Source organism: Lissotriton helveticus, chromosome 5_1 (assembly GCF_964261635.1).
Source record: "Lissotriton helveticus chromosome 5_1, aLisHel1.1, whole genome shotgun sequence".
NCBI classification, from domain to species: Eukaryota; Metazoa; Chordata; class Amphibia; order Caudata; family Salamandridae; genus Lissotriton; species Lissotriton helveticus.
This window is the reverse complement of record NC_136065.1, coordinates 105,515,947-105,539,798: the sequence shown is the minus strand read 5'-3', so window position 1 is coordinate 105,539,798 and position 23,852 is coordinate 105,515,947. Positions and strand designations below refer to the sequence as shown.

At 43.1% G+C, this 23,852-nt stretch overlaps 1 protein-coding gene across 1 annotated transcript in view; it reads left to right on the top strand.

The window, feature by feature from the left end:
* Positions 1 to 1,051: 1,051 nt before the first annotated feature.
* The window catches only part of ARPC5L (actin related protein 2/3 complex subunit 5 like), a 73,619-nt gene continuing 50,818 nt past the window's right edge, over positions 1,052 to 23,852 (top strand). Inside the window, exon 1 of the mRNA XM_078641828.1 lies at positions 1,052 to 1,310. Coding sequence (XP_078497954.1) covers positions 1,156 to 1,310 — 155 coding nt within the window. The 5' untranslated portion in view covers positions 1,052 to 1,155. The remainder of the gene's footprint in view (positions 1,311 to 23,852) is intronic.

Genomic DNA, 23,852 nt, shown 5'->3' with positions numbered 1-23,852 from the left:
CTTCCCATTGAGGCTAGAGCTATCTACAAGACTGCCTGTATTACTCACAAAGCCTTGCACTCCTCCTCTCCTCGCTACCTGGCGTACAAACTGAAACTCTCTGGAGGCTCGAGACCATCACGTAATGCGGAAAATCTACTGCTTGAACCTCCCACTTTCAAGAAGGAAAGATCGATGGCCCAATCCTTTTCAGGCAACGCAGTGAGAATTTGGACCTCACTTCCACCTCAGCTCCGGACCACCGCCTCCTCCCAGGCCTTCAAAAGGGACCTCAAAGTTCTCCTCCTTCAAAGACACTTCTAAATGTAAATCATGCCCTCTCTATTATCTGAAAGAAGACCTCCCATTACTGAAAACTACTCTCCATGACTATGGAAGTGTCTTCCTATTGTGTTCTGGTAGTTTGAGTGTTTACCATTTATTGCAGTATTATCCTTGTACCTGTGTATGGTGCCCTTCTGTAGCTTGCACTCGTCACTTTTCTCTTGTAACACACTGTTTGCTACCTCTCACAGTTTGTTTGCTTTTGAAACTTGCTATGTAAATACATTAAAAGACTTCAGGAAATTACATTTGTAGCCTCCACCTGTTGTTGAGAAATCGGGACATCGTTTGGACCTCTTTTCATAGGTGATTATTCGAGCTTTGCATCTGACAGCGAGACGAGCGCATCGCCTCATCCCCTTGTTGTATGGACGGGGCTTGTTTCAGACCTCTTTCTACGGCGGATGTGGCTCGCATGTCAGCCCAGCCTGCTGCTGACGCTGTGATCCCGAAGGCTGCCTCCCGCCCCCGTCGTTGTGTGGGCGTGGCTTGTTTCCAGCCTCTTCCCCCGGTCTATGTGGCTCGTATGTCAGCCAGGCCTGCTGCTGACGCTGTGATCCCGGAGGCTGGCTCCCGCCCCCGTCGTCGTGTGGGCGTGGCTTGTTTCCAGCCTCTTCCCCCGGTCTATGTGGCTCGCACGTCAGCCAGGCCTGCTGCTGACGCTGTGATCCCGACCACTGGCTCCCGCCCCCATCGTTGTGTGGGCGTGGCTTGTTTCCGGCCTCTTCCCGCGGCCGCTGGCGCTGGCTCCGCAGGGCTGGCCTGACAGTGCGAGCCCCGGCGCAGGCTCCTTTCCCTCCGCCCGCCGCGGTGCCCCGCTCCCGGCTCGGCATGGCCAAGAACACGCTGTCCTCGCGCTTCCGCAAGCTGGACATTGACCAGTTCGACGAGAACAAGTTTGTGGAGGAGCCGCAGGAAGAGGCGTCGGAGCAGCACCACCAGCAGCCGGGCCCGGACGAGGGGGCGGTGGAGAGCCTGCTGAGGGGATATCCTTCACTGACTGAGGGGGGCACGGAGGGAGGGAGCGAGCCCGGGGGTGGGGGCTGCTGAGCGGCACCGCCAGCGCCTGGGGTGACCGTGGGGGCGGGCACAGGTGCCACCCTTCACTACCCAGGGTGGGCCCTGGGGGGTGAGAGGTGCCCTCTGGGAGGGGCCGGGTGGAGAGGGCTACTCGGGGTTCGTGGGGAGAACTGCTGTCGGTCTGTTATTAACTGGCAATGGGAGGGGACATGAGGGGGTGCAGCATAGGATAATGTTCCCCGAGAGGGCGCGTGTGGCATCTCGGGGGTGGATATTTGCCTCACCGATGGCCTGTGGGCAGCAGGGCGCTGCCTGGGGTTTATTTATCCTGCGCGGGGAGCAGGAGCCGTGAGGGAGGCTGTGTGCTTTGGGGGTTGCCAGAAGGGGTGGCCGGAGTGGGGTCATTAGTATTTTTAATGGACTGTAGAAGTGCTGAAAATCAGTATCCAGAGCACCGCTTGAGAAGTGTCGGTGCTCTCCTATTACATCTATTGCAGCAGTCCTGAGAAGTGCTTTCCCATTAAATCTATTGCAGCAGTCCTGAGAAGTGCTCTCCCATTACATCTATTGCAGCAGTCCTGAGAAGTGCTCTCCCATTACATCTATTGCAGCAGTCCTGAGAAGTGCTCTCCCATTACATCTATTGCAGCAGTCCTGAGAAGTGCTTTCCCATTAAATCTATTGCAGCAGTCCTGAGAAGTGCTCCCCCATTACATCTGTTGCAGCAGTCCTGAGAAGTGTTCTCCCATTAAATCTATTCCAGCAGTTCTGAGAAGCGCTCTTCCATTAAATCTATTGCAGCAGTCCTGAGAAGTGTTCTCCCATTAAATCTATTCCAGCAGTTCTGAGAAGCGCTCTTCCATTAAATCTATTGCAGCAGTCATGAGGAGTGCTCTCCCATTAAATCTATTGCAGCAGTCATGAGGAGTGCTCTCCCATTAAATCTATTGCAGCAGTCATGAGGAGTGCTCTCCCATTAAATCTATTGCAGCAGTCATGAGGAGTGCTCTCCCATTACATCTATTGCAGCAGTCCGGAGGAGTGCTCCCCATTACATCTATTACAGCAGTCCTGAGGAGTGCTCTCCCATTAAATCTATTGCAGAAGTCCTGAGGAGTGCTCTCCCATTAAATCTATTGCAGCAGTCATGAGAAGTGCTCTCCCATTAAATCTATTGCAGCAGTCATGAGAAGTGCTCTCCCATTAAATCTTTTGCAGCAGTCTTGAGAAGTGCTCTCCCATTACATCTATTGCACCAGTCCTGAGAAGTGCTCTCCCATTACATCTTTTGCAGCAGTCTTGAGAAGTGCTCTCACATTAAATCTATTGCAGCAGTTCTGAGAAGTGCTCTCCCATTAAATCTATTAAATCTATTGCAGTAGTCCTGAGAAGTGTTGATACTCCACCATTAAATGTATTGCAGCAGTGCTGAGAAGTGCCGGTACTCTCCCTTTAAATGAATTGCAGCAGTGCTGGGTAGTGTCAATACTCTCCCATTAAATGTATTGCAGCAGTGCTGAGACGTGCTGGTACTCTCCCATTAAATGTATTGCAGCAGTCCGGAGAAGTGCAGGTATGCTCCCATTAATTGAATTGCAGCAGTGCTGGGAAGTGTCGATACTCTCCCATTAAATGTAGTGCAGCAGTGCTGCTACTCTACTTTTCAAAATAAAGATGTGCAGGTATTCATTGCCAGACAGTACTTGCCCATTGAAAGCATGGACATAATTGTGCTTATAGGAAACCTAGTAGTATGGAAGGCACGGTATAGAGTATGGTGCATATGTGCAGGGTTCTATCTTCACTAATGGTTGTGGCTTTACTGAGGGGAGCATGGGAGCCTGCTGCGAGGACATCATTCATTGAGTGTAGGGGGCGTTTGGTGATGGGGAATAGCATAGCCCACTGAGGGCAGTATCTATAATTAAACAGGGAACCACTGACATATAGGTATAAGGAAGTCTGGTGAGGGGATATCATTTAGTGACCAAGGGCACAAGTTGAGGGAATAATCATTACCTTAACGGCAGGGTATACTGAAGGAGATTTGGCTGGAGTGTCCTGAGAGGATATACTTTTGGTGGCCGGGCCTCTGAGAGGTGTGATTGTATTTGGGGGGCGGGGGGTTAGGGATTTGGTAAGGGAACCACTTAGGAGGAACATTGCACGTCTTCATAGGAGGTATCCATTGTTAACACAGGGTGGTGTACTGATTTGTTGTGAATGAGGCTGTAGAGGGTGTATATTCACTGATTAGGAGGAACATTGCACGTCTCCAAAGGAGGTATCCATTGTTAACACAGGGTGGTGTACTGATTTGTTGTGAATGAGGCTGTAGAGGGTGTATATTTCACTGATTTTGGCACAGAGAGGAAAGACTGGTGAGGGGATAGCCTTCGTCGACCGTGTAGCTTTATTAATATGAGCTTTATCTGCACGGAAATTAAATGTGTAGAACATGCTAAGGTTATTTAGCTTTATGAACAGGACTGTGCATACCCTGCTAAGGGGATGTCCTTTGTTGATGTGTGATGGCTGGTACTGCGTAGAGTAGGCTGGAGCATAAAGGGTTTTTGGAGGGCCTCTAAGGGATTTTCTGACATGACATTACTTTAAGAGAATGGGTTGGGTGGACTTTGAAGATGGCAATGGAGGTGAATGTGTCATGTTAACTGTCTTTTATAGCGTGTTAACACTTTGAAGGGTTTCTTGGTGCTAGTAGATGGCCTACCAGCGTCTGATGACTTAGTGGATCAGTGGATCCACTCCAGGAATCTTGTGTTTTACATCATGGTTACAGTTTCAAATCCGGGTGGGTCAACTCGGCCCTTCATTGTTGAGATGTTGATTAAAAAAGGTACAGTTGAGCCGGAGAAACAGACACTGTACAAATCCAGGTTTGTTTTATATCTTTCAGTTTCTCGGGATGTGGGCATAAAAGCAAAGGTCGAGGCTAGTATGGTTAAGGGAAGCTGGTTTAGAGACTCCTGAGGTTATTTCCTATCCCTGTTGGGGAATGGCTGGTGGACACAGAAGGAAAGGGGTGGGACTGGAAAAAGCGCTCCTAGGTTATTCTTTACTGACCAGTGCAAGAATTAGCTTGGCAGTGGAAAGCTTTTTTTTTTTAGGTGGTATGTGTTATACTTTTCTGAAAATGGGATGGGGAATAACTCCGGACTCCGTTTTACTGGCCAGAATTCTCCCTGGAATTTACAATTCCATGTGGTTTAATGTATACATTTCCGATATACTAGGAGCAGGTGGTAGCTGTGGGCAAAAAAACAGGTGTAGAGTGAGTTGACCGTGGCAGAGGGAATGGGAGAATATTGCCTGACACAGGAGAGCATTTTAGGCTCCGTCCTCCCCTTGGTTGGGCGGGGATCGTGGCTCGGCTGCCCTGCAGTCCATCTCTAAGGCAATTTTACTGACTGGATTTTCCAATGGTCAAAATCTGGCCTTCTGCTCCCAGAGATTCCAGGTGTGGAAACTATAGGCCACTTTTAATTTATTGTTATCCCAGCCTGGTAATCCACTCGACTCGTGATCTTGCCTTGGGTATATGAGCAATGACTATTGTGCCGTGCATTGTGTAAAATTGAGACTGTCAATTACCATTTTTTTTTAATGCTAGCACTAACTTCTGTGGGCCTGCATTTTACGTTCACAAAGTGCAGAGCAGTAAAGCAAACTTGTACTGTGTGTGCAGGGTGGTCAATTAACAGCTGTTAATGCTATGAGCAGAGAGCACTAAAACTTGAACTAAGCCTTTCTAGCTAAGTGAAAGTGGAGAGCACGGTGATGATGCAGACTGCGACAGTGTGCATGTCTGCCTGCAGGAGATGCCAATGTAAATGGATGTGATTAGTCCTCAGGCTGCTGGGCATTAACGGCTCTTTACTCCCGCACTCTTCTGCTTAGGCACATAATTGCAGGATACACAGCTAAATGCTGTTTACACCCACAGGAGGGTAATAACGCTTCATCTTATGAAAACACTTGAGTCATGCAAATCTTGAAAAGGTCAATCCTTCTATTCTAATTGGTTTTCTAAACTCTGTCTAGCCTCATTAGACTTGCCAAAAGCTTATGAAAACGTACCTATAATAAATACATGGAGCTAGGGAATCCGTCGCCAACCGTGATGGTGTCTGAAAAGTTGTGTGGTTTTAGATTGATTTTTCCATTGTAGCATGAGGTCAGAATAAAACAAGTTGTGCCACTATAGGGCTGCTATGAAGTACACTGACATCAGTTCCATCTCCTCGACATGCTTGAAATAATTTTCTGCTGTAGCACCTTCCACGTACCTCCGTGTCAGCGTTTCATCTCAACAGTTTCATATGACTTGAGTGCATTGGTATAAGATTGATATATAAGAAATAAGACTTCGTAGCAGGCATCTCAAGGTGTCCCTTTCTACCTGTGGCAGGGACCGAAGCTGCACCATTGCATGTGTACTAGGTAACTAAAGCTATTATTCTGCTGCCATAGCAGTGAGCTCAGTCTGTTCCACGTTGTAACTGGATCCCTTAGATCTATTACTTTTGTGTTTGCATTCTGCTGCTGAAGCCTTAGATTTGTAACAGATGGAAAATGGCAAAATACCAAGTAAAGATGCAAAAACAAAGACACTTTCACTTTAAAAAAATGAAAAGATTTACCAAGCTTCACAAATACCGACCTCGCCTTCACCTGTTCAGTCTTCTTAATTACACCAAACATGTGTAGTAGCAGCAATACCAGCAGTCGATGCAAACGTTTCCTACACATACACGAGAAGCTATATAGGTAGTAGCAGTGAGAGCCTCCATACCAAAATAGGTGAAGAACAGGTGACATCAGTGTAAGCTTTCCTTACTATCCTGCATGGAAAGCTAAAACGTGGTGAAGGAATCCTGAATGGTTGGTTCCATTGTAGATAGCCCAGCCAAGAAAGGGTGTACTGAACAGTGAATTGAACATTAAAAAAGAAAACGTTTTATTTTAGTACAGTTGTTGTCGATGTGGAGTGTGCAATAGAATGCTTAGAGTGATGTCACTGATTCATGTGTTTAAAGCTGGTGATGTAGTAAGAGAGCTTTAAGTTCTTCACTATGCTTAATCAATGGCTTGGATTGGAAGATATCAAATCAGATCATCTTTTCTTGTGCTGTTGCCTCAACTCCCCCCGCCCCCCTATTTTTGATCTGAAATGCATTCTCCCAAGAAACAGTAGGCTAGGAAACACTTACCATTCTTTCCACTTAACGGTGTTGGGCACTGGCATGTTAAATATCCTACGCCAGATGCTACCTTACTTGCATTTCCCATTCACAAATCTTAAACAGGTAAACTTGGTGTAGATGGCTTGAATGGCAGCTCCTTTTTAGGTCTGTTGTAAAGATCGCATTAGCTGTCTTGCCAGCCTCATGTAATAAATATCATGAATAAAAGCTGTAAACACAAATACTTACATAGACTTGTGATCGGCTCTCTCATTCATTGGTCTAATCAAGTGTCTTTCACATTTTGCTTCTGCCCATCACAGCATGGAGCAATGGTCTCAGTTCCCACTTTAGCCATTGACCACCTTAAAACAAAAGAATTTCAGTGCCTTGGAAGTGGAACTATTCTTTACTTTGTCAATTATTTCTTGGTCATCTTTTGTGTTTAAACTGTGTTCAGGTTTCTTTGCACCAATAAGAATCATACTTTCATATAAAACACATTAAAACTAAAACAATTTCTGTACCTGTTCTAAGTAGACTTGCCTGCAATGAAGCATTTGTGCCTTTCTATCAAAATTATATTTGATGTTTTAAAAAAATATATATTACATTTATTTTTAAAGCATTTGTCACCACGTTTAGGTAGCAGCATGTTCTTTCTTCTTTTTTAAACAGTAAACCTTTAACTATTGCACCGGCTTGCCAAGGCCATCTCTATTGGGTTTTACAATGCCTGTTGTTAATGCTTACTTTGTGGCTGTGAACTGTTGGTCATCTTGGATCGATCGTCATAGTACAAGAAAGTGAGATTAAGGGTAACACAAATTCTTTATTTAAATATTTTAAGATAATAGGTGTTTGTGCACTGTGCTGGTGTGCTACATATGATTTGGCAGTGTATGGCATGTTTGTGTCGTGAGTAATGGCCTCTGAGAGTACGTAGCATGCAGTAGGGGTGTGCAGGTGGTTTTTGAAGAGTGCATTTAGCATGATTCGGGGGAATAAGGGGGCATGTAGGGCTCAGGCGGTGGTAGTTAACATGGGAATGTCTGTATATTCCCAAACCTCTCTCTCGAGCTTGCTGTGACTTTAGCCAAATGCACATGGTCATTTACTGTTGTGCTTAACCAAAACAAAAATGAGTATACATTATTACACCTATGTGCACTGAGGCATGAAGCACACCAATGAAGGCTTAATTTTTTTTAGGTGCAATGAAATGACATTTACTGTAACTCCCTACATGGTGGTCCACTTCTGTGTTGTGTCGAAATTAAAAAAAAGTTGTCAGACGTACTTTCACCTGAAATGAAGCCAGGTGAGCTCTCATCCATAGGGATCTTGATACCTCTACGTCAACAGCCTTTGTCGTCTTGTTGCCGAAGTCCATCATCAGTGTTCCTTCAAATTGTGCTACTTTAGATTTATATGCCACATGTTGCTTACAGAATTTAAGCCAAGTTTTAAGTAGGAAAATTCAGTTGTTTTGATAAAGCCTAGTCAAAATGTAAATTACGCGGACTACATTTATGGAATTTCATGTTGAACTTGTTACGCAAAATTACGCCATTTCACTTCATTGCGCAATATTTGTGGTAAAAATGTACTGCAACCACACAGAATCTGAGCAGCTGTTCACGGTGCTTTTGATTTTTGCACTTTAGTTAACGTTAAGTGCATCCTTGTGTCAAATTGATGCGAGGACGTTTTTTGGATAAAAATAATAACACAAAATTACGGATTTCCATTTTGCATAACTGCGTATACTTTTGCCGAAATTGGATGAATTGTGCACACCCAAGTTTTGATCGGCTTCGTTTATCTGAATAGCGGTTTGCATGGTTTAGAAGTGAAAAACAAAGATCACGTTTCCATGAGGAGGCCTTAACTCTTGATATGGAAGGACGCTGAAAAATTGAAAGGGTCAATTTGTTTGATTTTTACCTAGCCATGTCTAATAGGATCGCTTTCTCATGGTTCATCTTTATCCATTCCCAGTGAAGTTTGACGTTTTGCCGTATTAAATAGTTTACAGGTGGCAAGTGTGCACAGTCGGTAGGCGTATCAGGAATATTTTAAAGCAAAATGTATCTAATATGCTGTAGGTTCATGCTTGAGAACAAATATATACCCTGGGTCTGAGAGTTCTTCCCCTTGTTTTTTAAGTGTGTCCTGACTAGTGCATGCTGGATTTGTCTACGAGGTGACATTGCCACAGGAGTAAGTCTCTTGTTTCTAAATATAGTTCTTATTGTAAAATGTGAAGTAATATTTCCTTCCGAATTTAGTATTGTGATAGCAACTTTAGATCTGGAAGAAGTATGCCTATTTATAAACTGATAAAAATGATTCTTTTGTGCTGTTAAGGGAGGTGCACAGTTATGCGAAAGAAACAATGGCAGAAATTTGGTGCCTATAATCATGGCCGCATTCGCTGTGTACGTCTCTTTGCAGGAATATCGGTGTATGATGCAGTAAGTGCTTTAAATGACAAAGCAGAACTGGTCATAGTATACGGTTGTAACTTTAATTCATGGAGATATTTTAGGGCTTTTAGAGGTGGAAGCCTAGACTGAAGTGTTTAGTGCACCAAACCCAAAGTGCTGATCACCGTATGTCACGTGGGGTATGCTGTCTTTATGTTCAACACATATGGCAACGTTTGGTGATGAACAATAATGGTTTATCTCATTGTGGTGTTCGTTTGATTTCAGCTTGAGTTTAAAAAAAAATGATCATGTTAGATTTTATCTTCCAAACCCCTTTGGTAGAATTGGGTACCTCGTCTAGGCTGTAATTGACAGATTTTATACAGACCATTATTTCAGAGCTGCATGTTACTTTAGCTCCTGAGTTTTGCTAAAGACACAGGAAACTATCTTCGAGAGCAACTATTACCTGTTTCCGCTTTTATCTCACATTGGGTTGTGGTCTGTAGAACCAAGAGGGTTTGCTGGGAATTTCCTTAAAGCAATAGAGTGACATCAAGCTAACACACTGGTATGTATTTGTGACCAAGGACACGCTGCCTAAGTTCTCAACCATGCCAATAGCACATGGAAGATCCAGGGTGGTGTTTGTGCGAGCCACTCTTGAGACTGTATTGGTTCAACAAAATGAACACAAGTTTCACTTCTCTTTGCACTCTCAAATAGCAATGTTTAATAGCTATCTGAGGGAGCTGAATTGATTTGTTGAAGGGCTGCCTTTCCTTCTCAGAACCTTAATTGAGCACCATGTTTTAAGCTGCTAGAGAGCAAATCCTGTAATCGCATGCTCTTGTTTTTTACTATGCATTATTTTTTTGTGCATATAAGAAATGTTTCTCTGTTATAGCAGTCTAAAAGTAGACACTTCCAAGTCTTTATCCCTGGGTCGAACGAATGCTGCAACTTGAAAGAGTACATTGCTTACAATTTAGAAGTCACCCAGTCTGCCTCCGATGACAATGACCGTTTCCTGGATGAGAAACTGCATTTGGACAGCACAGTATGTTTTTCATAGTTCGATCAAATTCTATTGGTCCTGATCAGTACATCCCCCTGAAGAAGGTTGCATGACTTTGACATTTTATGCATCATACCACCGTATTATACTCTGGCTGTTCTCATGAACGCTTTTGAGCCATTACATATTTTTACACACACCCAAGTGACTGAATTTGGAAGTCTCAATGTGACATTAGGAACAGAAAACCTTGGTAATAGCATTATGAAACAAATGGGTATATTTCACCTTTAAGCCTGGAATTCAGTGTGCAGTAAGAGCCTTTCCATGCAGATTTATTTTAAGGCATGAACGATTCTCCTTTATTTTATTATTATTATTTTTTAATTGGAGCTGGGAATCCTGTGCATCACCGACTGACTCACTGTAAGTTCCACTCAGGAACCAGAAAATCAGGAACTCAGCCTTCTGTTATAGCTAAATTGATGGACGCCCTTGAGAGGCTGAATTCTAGCAGTATGCCTGTTTGCGTCCTGAGGAAGCAATATCAGTTGTAAGTGTTTGCATTTGAGCAAATATGTGGACTTTATCTGGAATGTATTTCTAGAAAAGTCTAAGCAAGATCACATAGTGGTGTTGTCTGTGCGATAGTAGGCACTTGTGAATGTTGCGGTGTTAGTATTGAGTATGGTGTAGTATTTACAGTTACTGCAGAGGTAGTTTAAAGGGCCTGAAGTGAAATGGAGCCGCGCAACATCTTCCCTGTTCATTGCACCTCTGAATTCTTTCCTCTTGATTTGTCACTATTATAAAAGCGGCATTCTTCTATGATAATATTAATGTCATTAAACCGAGATTTGAATATTGAAGTTGAATTCATATTAATTTGGTAGAATGTTATTTTGACGGTACTGTGCAAGGTAAAATGTGTCACAAATGGAATCTGCTGCATTGTTTTGGGGTTAGGTCACTGTCCTTCAGTTTGGTTTCCAACTTAAAGGTGACGGTAAATAACTCGTACTGCATGAACTTTTTGACATGCATTACTATTTTTGAGGGCCCTAACAAAGTATGTGCGTGTAAAAATGTGATCCTTGTATTTGCAATACCACATTGGTTTTTAGATATCGTCCTGCTTTCTTGGGTTTGACACTAGGTATTTGAGAAATATACATTTTCTCATAATAATTTTTTTTTTTTTTTACCTGAATTATGGTTCGCTGTTCATAAAGTTGCAGTGAGTGTACATTTTCTATTAAATCACAGCGCTCATCTGGTTCAGAAAAAGTCTTCAGTGTTGAGTAGAAGATATTTATCGCACCAGCACTTAATATTCAGCTTTCACAAAAAGATGTCAAGCTGGCCTTCCCAGTAATTTGCAAATAAGTTCTACTCATTTACTTGTGAAAAAGTCCCTCAAAACCGGTCTTTTTTTTTTCTTTTCATAATCGTTCCTTTCTACTTTCGCTTTGTCACGGACAACGTCAGAAGACCGTGTGGCGATAGTGCTGTCTTCCAAATCCTAAAACTAAAGTTAGCAAATTATGCTGATTGGTAAGCTTCATACAGTTATGCTTCTGATTCACCTTGGTAGATACTGACTGGCTAGGATCCTGTTGCATTACAGAAGTATGGTATTGCACAGCTAATTTACAACTTGTCTTAAGTGTATGACGCATAATTTCTATTGAATAACAATACATTTTCCACTGGTGGTGTTAGACTTTTTAGTTAAGGAGGGAGTCCGGTTGAACAGTAGCTGTGTACTTGCTAAAGATAGCGTTTGGATTACAGTTGATTTGGGTTTCCGAATGCTAGTGGCACCATCACTTTAAATGTTACTGGGATTTTCAGCTCTAAAATATGAGAAAATGTTTGTGTAAAGTGGCACATTGGTTTGCTTCGTACAGTGAATTATAAAATATTCTTTGACTTACAAATGTATATTGGCGAGAATGTTTGTGCACCCTGAATTGCTAATGGGGATACTGTCATAGAAGTAAGGTGTGCTTTCTGGTTTGTTGTTAAGGTTGTGCCTGTGTGTGCTTGCCTGTGTATGGCTTGTGTGGACAGTAACCAGTGGATTCAGTCTCTCAATCTGTCGAAGATTTAACTTTGGGTTACCCTCACCTCTCAAATAGAATCTGTTACGGGCCAGCAGATAGCATTATTGATTATTATATTATATTATTATTATAATATTATTATTATAGCTGAAAGAGTTGAAGTGTGGGTCCAGTTGGTACCTCAAGCGTGACTCTATGTTCTTTTAAGCCGTATGGCATTGATATGCTTTCCATGGTCCACCCACTTGATCAGTGGTCACAAACTAATCTTGTATTAGCTCTGCCAGTTAGAATAAGAAAACATTCAACATGAAAAGCATTGTTTTCGAATAAATCTTGGATAATGTGTGGTGTTTATTTCAGCAAGGAGATAGTAGGAGGCTTCGTGGTTGGATTCAGTCTTGTGCAGAAACTGTCCATGGCAGTATCTGAGTTGACTTGAGTGGGGGTGGTGGTAAAGAGTAGCCTTTATTTTTAAGTTGATTTCCTTCAGTGTCAGGGCTGAGGGCAGCATGGTGTTCACAAAGATTGTTTTCATCTGGATGCCTGTATCTGGTTCTTGGCCTATCACACAGGCTCCACAGAACTAGTTGTGGCCTGTTTATTGCAGGAAAGTGTTTCAAAGCTCATTAAACACATGGAATAATTAAGAAGTTATTTTCTGTGGGCAACAGAGAACTGATCAGCATTCAGTTTTAACAAGTTGCAAGCACTGGGAAAGGAAGTGAAACTGGCCTATTTCAGGTTCGAGGAGACCAGGTAACACTGGTGGATGCCGATTTAGACATCATCTTCTAAAAGGTTGAAGGCCTTACAAATGTGCAGGTAGATCTTTACTAATCATAGTTGCATTTCCAGGGTATGATTGTTTCAGAGAAAAGGACTATCTGAATCTGGCCTTTCCAGCTTGACCAGTGTGACTACTTTGTTTCTCCTGCAGTGCGGATCACACTTGATCAGAGGTTGACCACTTTGGATTTGTTACTCTTGTGTTAAGTATTCTCCTTTTTTCATAGAATTCACTTTGTAGGTGTTGCTCGAAGTCTCAAAAGTAGAGTGGCATTCTTTGAGAACCCAGTGTAGTTGTGTAAAGGACCAGTGTGATGCACTGTAAACGTTTTGTATTGAAATATTTGTTTTATGTCGTACCAACGTTCCACCTTTCGGTTGATATCTTAGTGCGCAACTTGGCTTGTGCTATGCAATTCCCACTGTACAGCCATACATAGCTCAGTGCTGTCTGTTAAAGTGCATCAAAGAGAGTTCTGATAATTTGGTGAATTTCACTCAGGCTTTTCAGTATGGGAAGTGGACCACCTATTTTTAATAGTCTCTTCTCAGGATCTTACTTTTGGAACCACATTGTTTGGCCTTTTCTAATTTTATAAATGCATATTTATTTAAATGATATTGTGTACTGAAGAATGGCAGCCGGCCATTTCAAATATAGGTTCAGGCATTCAACTGCCTATATATTGCGTCGAAAAAAACTGCATTTAAGCATTGCTTTGTGTTTTGAAATGAGCAGTAGATTTTAAGGTTTGATTATTAGTTTAGAGTAACAACATTTTTTACGTGGTGTAAAATGCTTGCACCAGTATGTGAACAATAGTGTAGGTACATTTCAACAAAGGGCATATTTTAAAATCTTAGTGCTGATTTTATACAAATGATTGTCGTTAGGAAAAAAATTGCATTGTACAAACATATGCAAATTGCAGAGCGTCACAGGCAGTTGCATAAAATGGGAGCATTTTTTGAAGTTTGCAATATCGGAAACTCGGCCATCTAAATGTATAAATTCACTGGCATGTTTACTTGGCGCTCACACTCACTTTCATTATTCCCAAGCTAGTGCAATGTTCATTAGCTCAAAAGAAAACATGGTTACAGGAACTGTTTTGCACCACAAGTAAATTAAGAGAAGGACATATTGGCAGCAATAAGATGGGATCTTTTTTTCCCGCATGACTTGAAGTACTTCACATGTATGTAATTTGACATCCACTGTAGAAGAAATGCTGAAGAATCATCAAGTACACCTTGTTTCGACGTGCTTTGGTGGCACCTACCATATTATAGTGTTTGAGCCCCTGCCTAATAACGAACTTAAGGCAATTAATTGTTGTTGGTGTAGCCGAGAGATCAAGTTTGGCGAAAGCGATTGTCTTTTTTTTTTTTTCCCCCTTGTTTTTGCTTCTGTGCCTGTAGTACTGTCCGTGGGTGTGCTTACAGCCACCAGAGGTAGTTAACTTGTCAGCCAGATAGTCAGGGCAGTTGGTTGTGCTGGCTTTGTAAGTGGTGCAAGTGGTTTTGAAGAGCTAGCAAATGCAGACATAAGACGAGTAAACTAAACCGTGTATGTAGGCCGAACCAATCATCAATTCACCAATTCATCAGTCTAACTTATACCCACTGGAGAGATCAGTAAAGCACAGCATGTCCACTAGGAGGCATTTTTAATAAAAACGTTCTCTGGACCTCTATTCAGACAGACCCACAAACTACCAATATAGCATCCTCTCTTTGGCAACTCCCCACTTTGATGGGTAGTAGATTTTCCTGCCTTACCACGACAGAGGCATGATGAAGTGCCTGATTGTGAAGCATGCCACCTGTGTGGTAGGTAAAGGACTCGCATCACTAGTACAAGACAGTGATTCGCCCCTGGTGCCTTTTTCCTTTCCTCACATCCGCCTTTCTTCCCCTCCCATAAAATCAGCTTGCCTTAATTACCAGTAGCATTTTATTGTGTCTTTGGATTATTGAGGCTGTGTTTCTGGGAGTGCCCCTCTCTCCCTCTAGTGAAAACATAAGACATGTGTAGCCTTGCCAGATCTCTGAATGTTAACAAGTACTTATGACCTTGCCACCTAGTTCTTTGGTGTATAAAAGCATGCAAGCTTTCTATTACTGTACACAGTAATTGATCTTCAGTAGGCAATATAGGTGAGACCTAAATTGAGTATCTTCATTTCAGTCCACCATCTGTGGCCCTCCTCTTGATCTACAATGGTGTTTGGTTTATGTTCGAACCATTTTCAGAGGGCCGCATCGCCAGCAGGAGCTACTGGGCCCACCAGTCCTTTTACTTCTGATGTCCTGAGATCCGACCTGCTATTGCTCCTGAGTTAGCTGGGCCAAGTAGTAGCCCCTTTAGCACTTGACTCTACCAGTAGTAGCACGGTGTGAGAGGTCCAGTATGCTATGTCTCATAACTCAAAAAAAAACACCGTGACCCTGATTAAGTTGATTGTCGTGTCCAATACTTATTTTCAGTGTGAAAAGAAGTATTTATTACGCACACTAAGCACAGCGTACTAAATAATCTACAGAAGTAGGCTCTCAAGATGAACGCACTCGCCCTTGTTAGTGTCGCGAGGTTATACTAGACCTGGACCTTTTCAGGAGAGTAACATAACGATTGTATAATTTTAAGAGACTGAAGTTGTTAATATTGACTAAGACCTTTTTATTGTTATTGAATATGTTGCCAATCCGCATGACCACCAAAATTTGTGAGAAGATACGAGTGTTGGACTCTTTTTCTCTAGGCGTTTTAAGTGATCACCCTAGGACCCATGAGTTCCTCATTGATTGACTCCTCCCCCTGACGATGCACTCGTGCCCTCCAAATGTGGAGAGAGGCCCAGGAGGGGTAGACTTGAACGAAATCACTGATCAGGACCTCAGTGGACTGAGATTCTCTGTAAACCCTTTAGCTGCACTCTGGGGAACAGGCTGGGGGTATACACTGTTTCCTTCTTTAACCCTGATCTTACCGTAAAGCTGTGAGTTTGAGCCCCTTACCGCAGCAACTGCCGATGACATTGCTGCTACTGTTTCCGACCACCGTCATTGTACCCGGCCTGCTCGAGGAGATGGGCAGTGACTGGTGTACAGCAGGATGGTTTTCGGTGGTGAGCAGTAGCTGTAAGTGTGTGATGTTGGTGTATGGGCGACTCCATATTCTTAGGCTCATCCTGGCAGCTTTTTGTTGTGTGCGGGCCTCGTAGTTCATGTGATATCTGCTGCTGATAACTGAGTTGGCAACCTCAAAACACAAGCCCAATTAAAGCAGCAGGTTGCCACGAGCGAGCAAGCTAATAGTGTGGAGGTCAGTGACCTTTAGATTCCAGCCACAACTGCTGTCTCTAGCTCTACTGTCTATGTTCCTGGTGTGTGTGTGTGTGTGTGTGTGTGTGTGTGTGTGTGTGTGTGGTGGAGTTGGCAGCCTGCAACACTAGGGAGAGGAGGTAAGTGGATAACAGTGGCTGGTGGTTGCTGTTCTACACTGATGGTTGTGCCGCCCTTCTACATGGCCCAATTGCCTCTATACGGTTTGTGGTTTAACTCTTGGCCTAACTCTTAAAGTACCAGCGCATCAGGACTTCGTGTCCCAGCCTGCCAAGAGGCTGGGAGACAACCCCCCCTTCATCATTGCCTTCATCTGGGTTGGGGGGGCGGGGGAGGGGGGGTTGAGCAGAGCTATATTGAATGCATGGACTTGTAGCCTCCTCTAATTGGCCTCTTCCCACTTTATATGGAGGCCCGAGCAATGGGAAGAAAAAGCTACGGGCTGGTGTTTCTACATCCCATACCAATACCATTATGGACGCATTCCTGCAATGTTCAGTGGGCGTCGTTAATAAATAAAGTGAACTGGCTGAACTCCACTTATCTCTCTCGCCTGGCATTTCACCATCTTTGGAGATTTTTGCCACCAGGCCCTGGGGCACAGGGATGCATTGCCCCCTCTAAATGTTGAGTACATGGAGGGACATTCATCGATTTCACATCTTGCTTTTATGGTTAAACCTTCCTCGCTACCTAGGCCCCAAAAAAACGTCCATTCCCCCTAGAGCCCAAAGTTCTGATGGGTACAATTAAGAGCCGTGGGGTAGCAGGGAAAAAAAAGACTTCAGATTGGTAGCAAATCTAAACCTAAACGCGCCAAGGTAATTACCATCCAATTCACGAGATTAAACAATATCATGCCTAGGAAAAGGACAAGTTGGAAAGTTTAATGGACTCATTGTACAATAACTTTTAGTAGTGTTTTGGAGGCTAAATTGGAATCTGTTTGTGTTCTTTTAGCTGCAATAGAATTAGCACTGACAAGCTGTAACAAGCTGACACTAAAGAAGTAGAAAGGTTGACTCCGGCCCCACCACCTTCCTTAAACACTGTCACCTCACAGGTTGTTTGTGACGAGCTAGAGGGGAGAGCCACTGAGATATTAAGTGACCAGGTTAATAATCCTCCTACTATACCCCAAACTCGACGGGCCTCTAGTGAGGGGGCGTGTTCTAACACTCACTGCTCTGAAATTATACCAGCCACTGGCATCTTAACTGGGGCAGGGGTGACCATTGGGGTTTGCAATATGTCAACCTTTCCCACAGTGGTCTATCTGAAGTGGCTCTAACTATTATACCTGTTAGACTAGTGACACGTTTTCACCCGTCAAACACGATCATACCTAACCTGCCACCGGAAGCCACACCTTAAGTTCTAGTGAGGGGAAATGTCCCTCCTCTTAAGGCCAGTTCTACTGAAAGCTCCGACCAACTAAAGAACAAGGCTATCTACTGGTTAGATTCTAATTCCAAGCTGGGGGTCCATGTTGGAGGTTGGAGAAATTTGGTACAAAGAGTAAACTGGATAGGCAAAGAAGAGAAATCCCTGGATGGAGACTGTTGTTATTATAAATTTTAAGGCCATCTGTGGCAGGGAGAATTCTTGCACCCTGATGTTAACAGTTTTCTCCATCTCATTCGGGCTCTCCACTTTAGCTTCTTCTACAGAGCTCCGCCATGGTTCAGGCCCCCCAGCTAAATCAGTGGCGTCTACCTAGGTGCCCAGTCCCAGCTGGAGGTGGCCTGCACCCACTCTCAAGGGAGCTTGATCTTTTTTACAGAGTGCCGTTTTGACTTTCCTTGATGATTGTGACTGACTGGATGGTTGCGATGAAAGGGACACGAGGGCATCTAAAGCTCAGCACCAACGGGGTTCTTTTGACTCCATCGGGATAGAGCTTAAACTCCCTAAACGCCAGGATGGACCTTTTGACTTTTTTTGGAAAGGAGTTTAACTTTATTAACAAAAACACGGCTGGCATGGCTGTAACTTGTAGGAATTGCTTGAGCCCACCGATGCGGGCTGGATCCCCTAACATGTACAGTTTGGGCACCAAAGTAAGAACTTGGGACATGGGAATATTGCAGGTATAAAAAACGAATTGGTAAACTCAATTAAGTCATTCCAACAGATCTGCCTGCAAGAAATCTGGCAGATGGGGGATTTCCATCTAGGTGGGTAAAAGACCTTTGATACCCCAACCATCCCTGCCAATCATGGACGAGCCAAGGGGGGCTTAGTCTTACTACTTTCTACCACCTCTCCATTAATGGTAAAAAAATATTTTTCCAGCTCACCCTTTTCCAGATATTTCACCCCCAGACCATCAAGAAATTACATTTTATTCTGATAACTTTTTATAATCACTTTTTTGAGAACATGATGACCTGTGGAGAGATCAGAATCTTTTGAGACACATTTCAGACAGCTGTACCTATGTATGGGTTGGGAACTTTAACATTAAAATCTGTGATAAGCCCTATAGTAAGATGTGTGGGTATACAAATATTCATTGGGGTGACCAAACACAATTTCCACAAACCCTTACGGTGAGGCTCTTAATGAACTGGGTTTTAGATGTAATCTAGAGTTCATGGAACATACTCGGGATAGCGAGGGAAAATTAACTCCCTCCTTCCAGGGGAGCTGTTTTGGTTCTACCATTGACCATATGTTGATCACTGAAGCCGTATTGGGATGGGTGGATTCCTTTGAAGTCGACTCAAGTAATTTTAGCGATTATCACCCTTTGTCGATGTCCCTCACACAGTGGACAGAGAAACCACAACATGTTGAACATATAGAAACGCAGGGCACAAATGGTATTAGCCTTAGGCGGACAACTGTCAATGGAACTGCCCTAATAGAAAAAGTTATTAAGGACAACCCCACTGAATTTTCTACCTGCATCGACCAAAATTCTCTGCCCCACCAAATTAGACGCTTTTAGTAAAATATTAACGGCTATTGCGAGTTGCCTGAGACCGCCCAGAAAGAGGCTCGATAATGAAACTATTTTATCGCCCAATACCCCCCCGGACTCCTCGGCTAAATTAATAGGCATTGTCCTTCTAGAGAGGTTGGAATCCTGTGTGATAGTCAGATTTTAACAGACGCCCAAGATAGTTTTAGAAAGGATGTGGGCTGCATGGAATAGTAAAATCATTCTCTATCTCCTCATCAGTAAATACACCCTGGCTGAAGAGGGTCACATCTACCTATGTTTTGCTGATTTGAGCGGCACGTTTGATCTGGTTAATCACCCCAAGTTGTGCCAGTCACTGGTTAAGATGGGTGCTCTCTTTGAGATTGTGGCCATATTGTCACTGCTATATGCACAGCTAACATCAAGGGTACCTTATGGGTCAAGGGGAGGAGTCCAGCCATGCTTTAAAATCACCTGAGATTGCCTAACCTTGGAATATTGAGCAAGAATCCAATGGCTGTCTTATGTGAACAGCCTGCTAAAGGAAGGAGGTGGAAATTTGCAAATTGATCATCCTGTTGGAGTGTTATAATTTAGCAAGAAAGATTAAAAAAACATTCTGATTGGGGAAAAGGATGGTGGCTGATAGGGAAAATATAGAGTGTTTTAAATAGACGGTGACAATGTACCTCTCAGGTCCCATACAACCAAGTGCCCAGAGCTACCTTCTTCTAGTATCAAACATCCAACATAGATTCTACTTTACTAGACTGTGAATAGGCAAACTGCACTTTATAGTGGCTTTTCCTAAGATGGTATTTTATTCTTAAAAGTTAACCAAATGCCCATGCGAGGGCAAGTCCAACCAGTCCACAATGCGTTTTTATTATTTTTTTGCAGCTTTTATAGGGACCTTATAAAACCAGTAGTGCGGTCATTGTTTTTAAAAGATTTTATTTTTAATTTAAAGCTGGTTGAACTTTATCCGTAACCATGACCATGTGACTTTATGCTATAGAATTACTGTTTTACATTTCTTATGCCATCCATAGAAGAAAACAGCTTCTATAGCTTGATTATGTTAAGATATGAAAATGAGGAGCCAAGGATATTATACTCTTATTAATTGACGGATAGCTGTTACGATCCTGGATTTTTATCTTTTCCTCTGTTGGACAGCGATATGTCAATTATTTCTCCCTTATCCGATGCTTTTGATTACGTGTTCTCACTCGTTGGCCATTGAGTTTTATTCCTAGCTCAGTGTTCTGTGTTATCTGTCTTTAGTTTGTCTATGTCCTGAGATGATTTTGAATGAATTTTAGTCCTCTTTTTGTAAATATGAATTGTTAATGAAGATATTTGTATGATTTGTATCTGTGTGACTCTTTTATGGATATTTATTGCCAAATAAAGATTTGTTGAGAATATATTTACTGCATTTGATATTCTGTTGGAAGTTTAAGCTCCAAAGATTAATCAATAGCAGATTATCCCGATCACCCACTTTAACATTCTGCAAGTGTAAGAAGTTGTAACCCAACAGCTATAGACCTGATAGAACTGTTAGAGACATTGGTCAGCAGAGTCGGGAGAGCAAGGCAGATACAACTGGTTATCTTAGTCCGTAAAAGAGTGTTAGATACATAATCAATATTGTCATTTTATGAAAAACCATATCCCTGTATTTGCCTTTAACCCGCTGACTCCTTTTTAAATTGCAAATAGTTTTCCCTCATATGCTCAAGCCTTTAGTAAAACTTCTGCTTTACCACAATATAAAACATAGGTGTCCAATGTAGGTCCAGGAGGGACAGAGACAAAGCATTTTTTCGGGACATCCATCTAAGATTAGTTTATATGGTGAAAATCAATAGAACAAACTTAACATTAAATTACATGGTGATTATCTTAAATACCGCATGAATCCAGCCCTCCTGGAATCAAGTTGGATGTGCCCGATTTAAAACCACATTAAGTATGTTGATGGTAAACAAGTTGCCCCCTACATGATGTGCATCCAAAAGTGGATGTAAAGGAGCTAATTGCCTAAACGCCTTCAAGGTAGCGTGCCAATGTTGAGTCCCGTCTTACCCCAGCTACCTCTCCTACGGTTGCCCCCATTCATGAGTCTGCCATCCCGTTTCACCAAAAAAGTGTACACGCTTAAGTGCTGTTTAACTCTCAACCTACCTTCACCCAACGATCACTCCCGTTCTGCAGGAGCATCACCTCCGGGTATGACAAGTACAGGGGTGGCGGTCTTGAATCTCTCCATGCCCCCTCTCCTCCCTGGTATCAACATTTTGTCTGGACTACTGCAGTATCATAAGCACAAGTCCAAGGCCATCTGCATCTTTCTGTGGGCTGTCAATCAAACCACATTACTGCAATCCTGAAATGTTTGCCCTGCCTAACTATCCCACTTGATCAAAATATGATCCCACTTGGACACCGTCTAATTCACACCTTGACGTGCACCTGAATACCTTACCTAGGCCCTTCGTCCGTACTGACCCGCTAGATACCTATGGTCTACCTGCCTGAAATGGCCAGACATCCACCCCCCCCCCCACTATAGACCGTGTGTTCAGCAAGTACCAAACTGCTCACAAGAGACCTCTTATCACCTGCAGTTCTACCTTTGGATCGAACGTGATTTCATGAAATTCTTTCAATACTTAAAGACTGCTTATTCTCTGCCACGTACGACTTACCAAAGTAGAACTGGTCTTGGCAAACAGCAACTCAAGAGAGGTTGCTTGAGCAGACCACACCACCCTCTCCTCACTTAAAAGTGCTTTGAAACTAACCACGATCCCTAAAATACACAGAGAAAATATTATATCCGCCTTTTTCATGTGCACCATGGCCAAATACCCTTATTTCTGGAATTTTCACATTTTCGTTCACTCGTACACTTGTGCAGGTTGCATATTTTTCTAAACCTCTGAATTTCGCCATATAATGATCTGAGACCAAGAGTTTGACATCTGCCAGGGAAAGTTTGGCAAGGAAGTGTTGGTGCAACAATGTGATGGAAGGAATTGTTGAATTAATCATGCCATTGGCATTCGCTCTGGGCAGCGTTCCAGACCATTGTTTTTCACCCAATGTGCCGCTCTAGACAAAGACCTGTCCTATGCAAAGCAGACTTGACCCTGCTCCAATAGGAATAGTCCATCTTGAACTGCCAAGCCAGGTCCCCTCCAGATAGAAAAACAAACAACCTCAGACCGGTTTCGACCTACTTAGGTCTAGTCTGTGAGGTATACCTGAAGTGTTGTAGCACAATGAGCCTGGACCCATGTCTGGGTATACTTGTCGCACTTTGGGCATCTGCTGAAACAAACAAGAAGGTGTTATTAGTAATGCCTGAATTAATCTCAGCCTCTGGTGGAGACTTCAAGCTGCGCCAGAGTCTGAGAACTAACTATTCAAGCATTCCTCTCCTACTCACGGTGCGACAGGATTCCAGCTTACCTCCCTGACTAGGTGTACATAGGCTGAAACCCGGCTCAGGTTGCCTGTTCTCGCTTGGAGACTACAAGCTAAATGGAAGCTTCGGGAGTTCCAGTTTCTTTTTCCTCTTTGACACTTATGTGCCAACGTGAATAGAGCTACTAGGCTCTTAGATCATGTCTTAAGCTACAAACACCTTCCTCAAAGAAGCAGCAGCAGTTGCACTTCAATATTGGACGTTAAACACTACTTTCGCCCACCTGGTAAACAGGTGTTTTGGGGAACCTTCTTTGAAATCTGAATTCTGGCAATTCGCTGTGTGTTGTATTGTGCAATTTATATAGTGCTTCATATATAGTGCTTCATACAATGGGGGATCGAAGCACATTTTTGGACCAGTTGTACAAAACCCAGTAGGGGAGTGGGTGGTTGGCGGTTTTTGCATTTATTGTGATCCTATGTGGGGATTCTTTTGGTGTCTTGAATTAGTTATGAGGTGCTTTTATCTTCCTTTGGGGGACAGTGCCTACTGGTACTATGGTGGTGTTGGACGTAGGCGTACACAAATGTGATTTATTCTTAGGATTAAAACCTATAGACTCCTCCAATCCCATCTCTTCTCCAGGAGGAGTACCATGCTGACAAGCCGTTCTAGCAGGTTCTTCACAGCTGAGCTCTTCAGTCATACTTGCAACAAGAGGTGTCTCAGCTCATCTACTTTCCTCCTCCGCTACTTCTCTCATCTTTTTGTCTGTTCACCAGTAATGCTATATAGAACGAGTTCAAATTCCTCATCCCGTAACATGTCAAGTCAAAATATTGTAACACAGGCATCATGTTGTGCTTTGCATCGTCTTAATGACAAGACTGTTCTCCTTTAAATAAAAAAAAAACTAGACCAATATTTGAAAACAAAAATAGTTCAGTAGGATTAAAACACAGAACATATGAAGTAGAGTGCGTAGTTTACAGCTAGGTGTGCTTTGTACGTGCTGGAAAGCTGTCCAAGGAGCAGACCTGTAAAACACACTATGTACAGGGAGTCGCTGCCAAAGCAAACAGCGAGTTTCTTGGACGGTGTCTGTGGCAGACTGATACGCCTCTCAAAGCACAAGGAAGTCTTCACCGATTGGCTTGTAGTCACCTTGAAATGGATCAGGTCATAGTCCATTCTGAGTGCAGGTACGGCCAGGTCATCGTAAAATGCAAACAATGAATCAAAATGAGTTGTGTTCCGCGACTGACGCAAATGCGTGAATT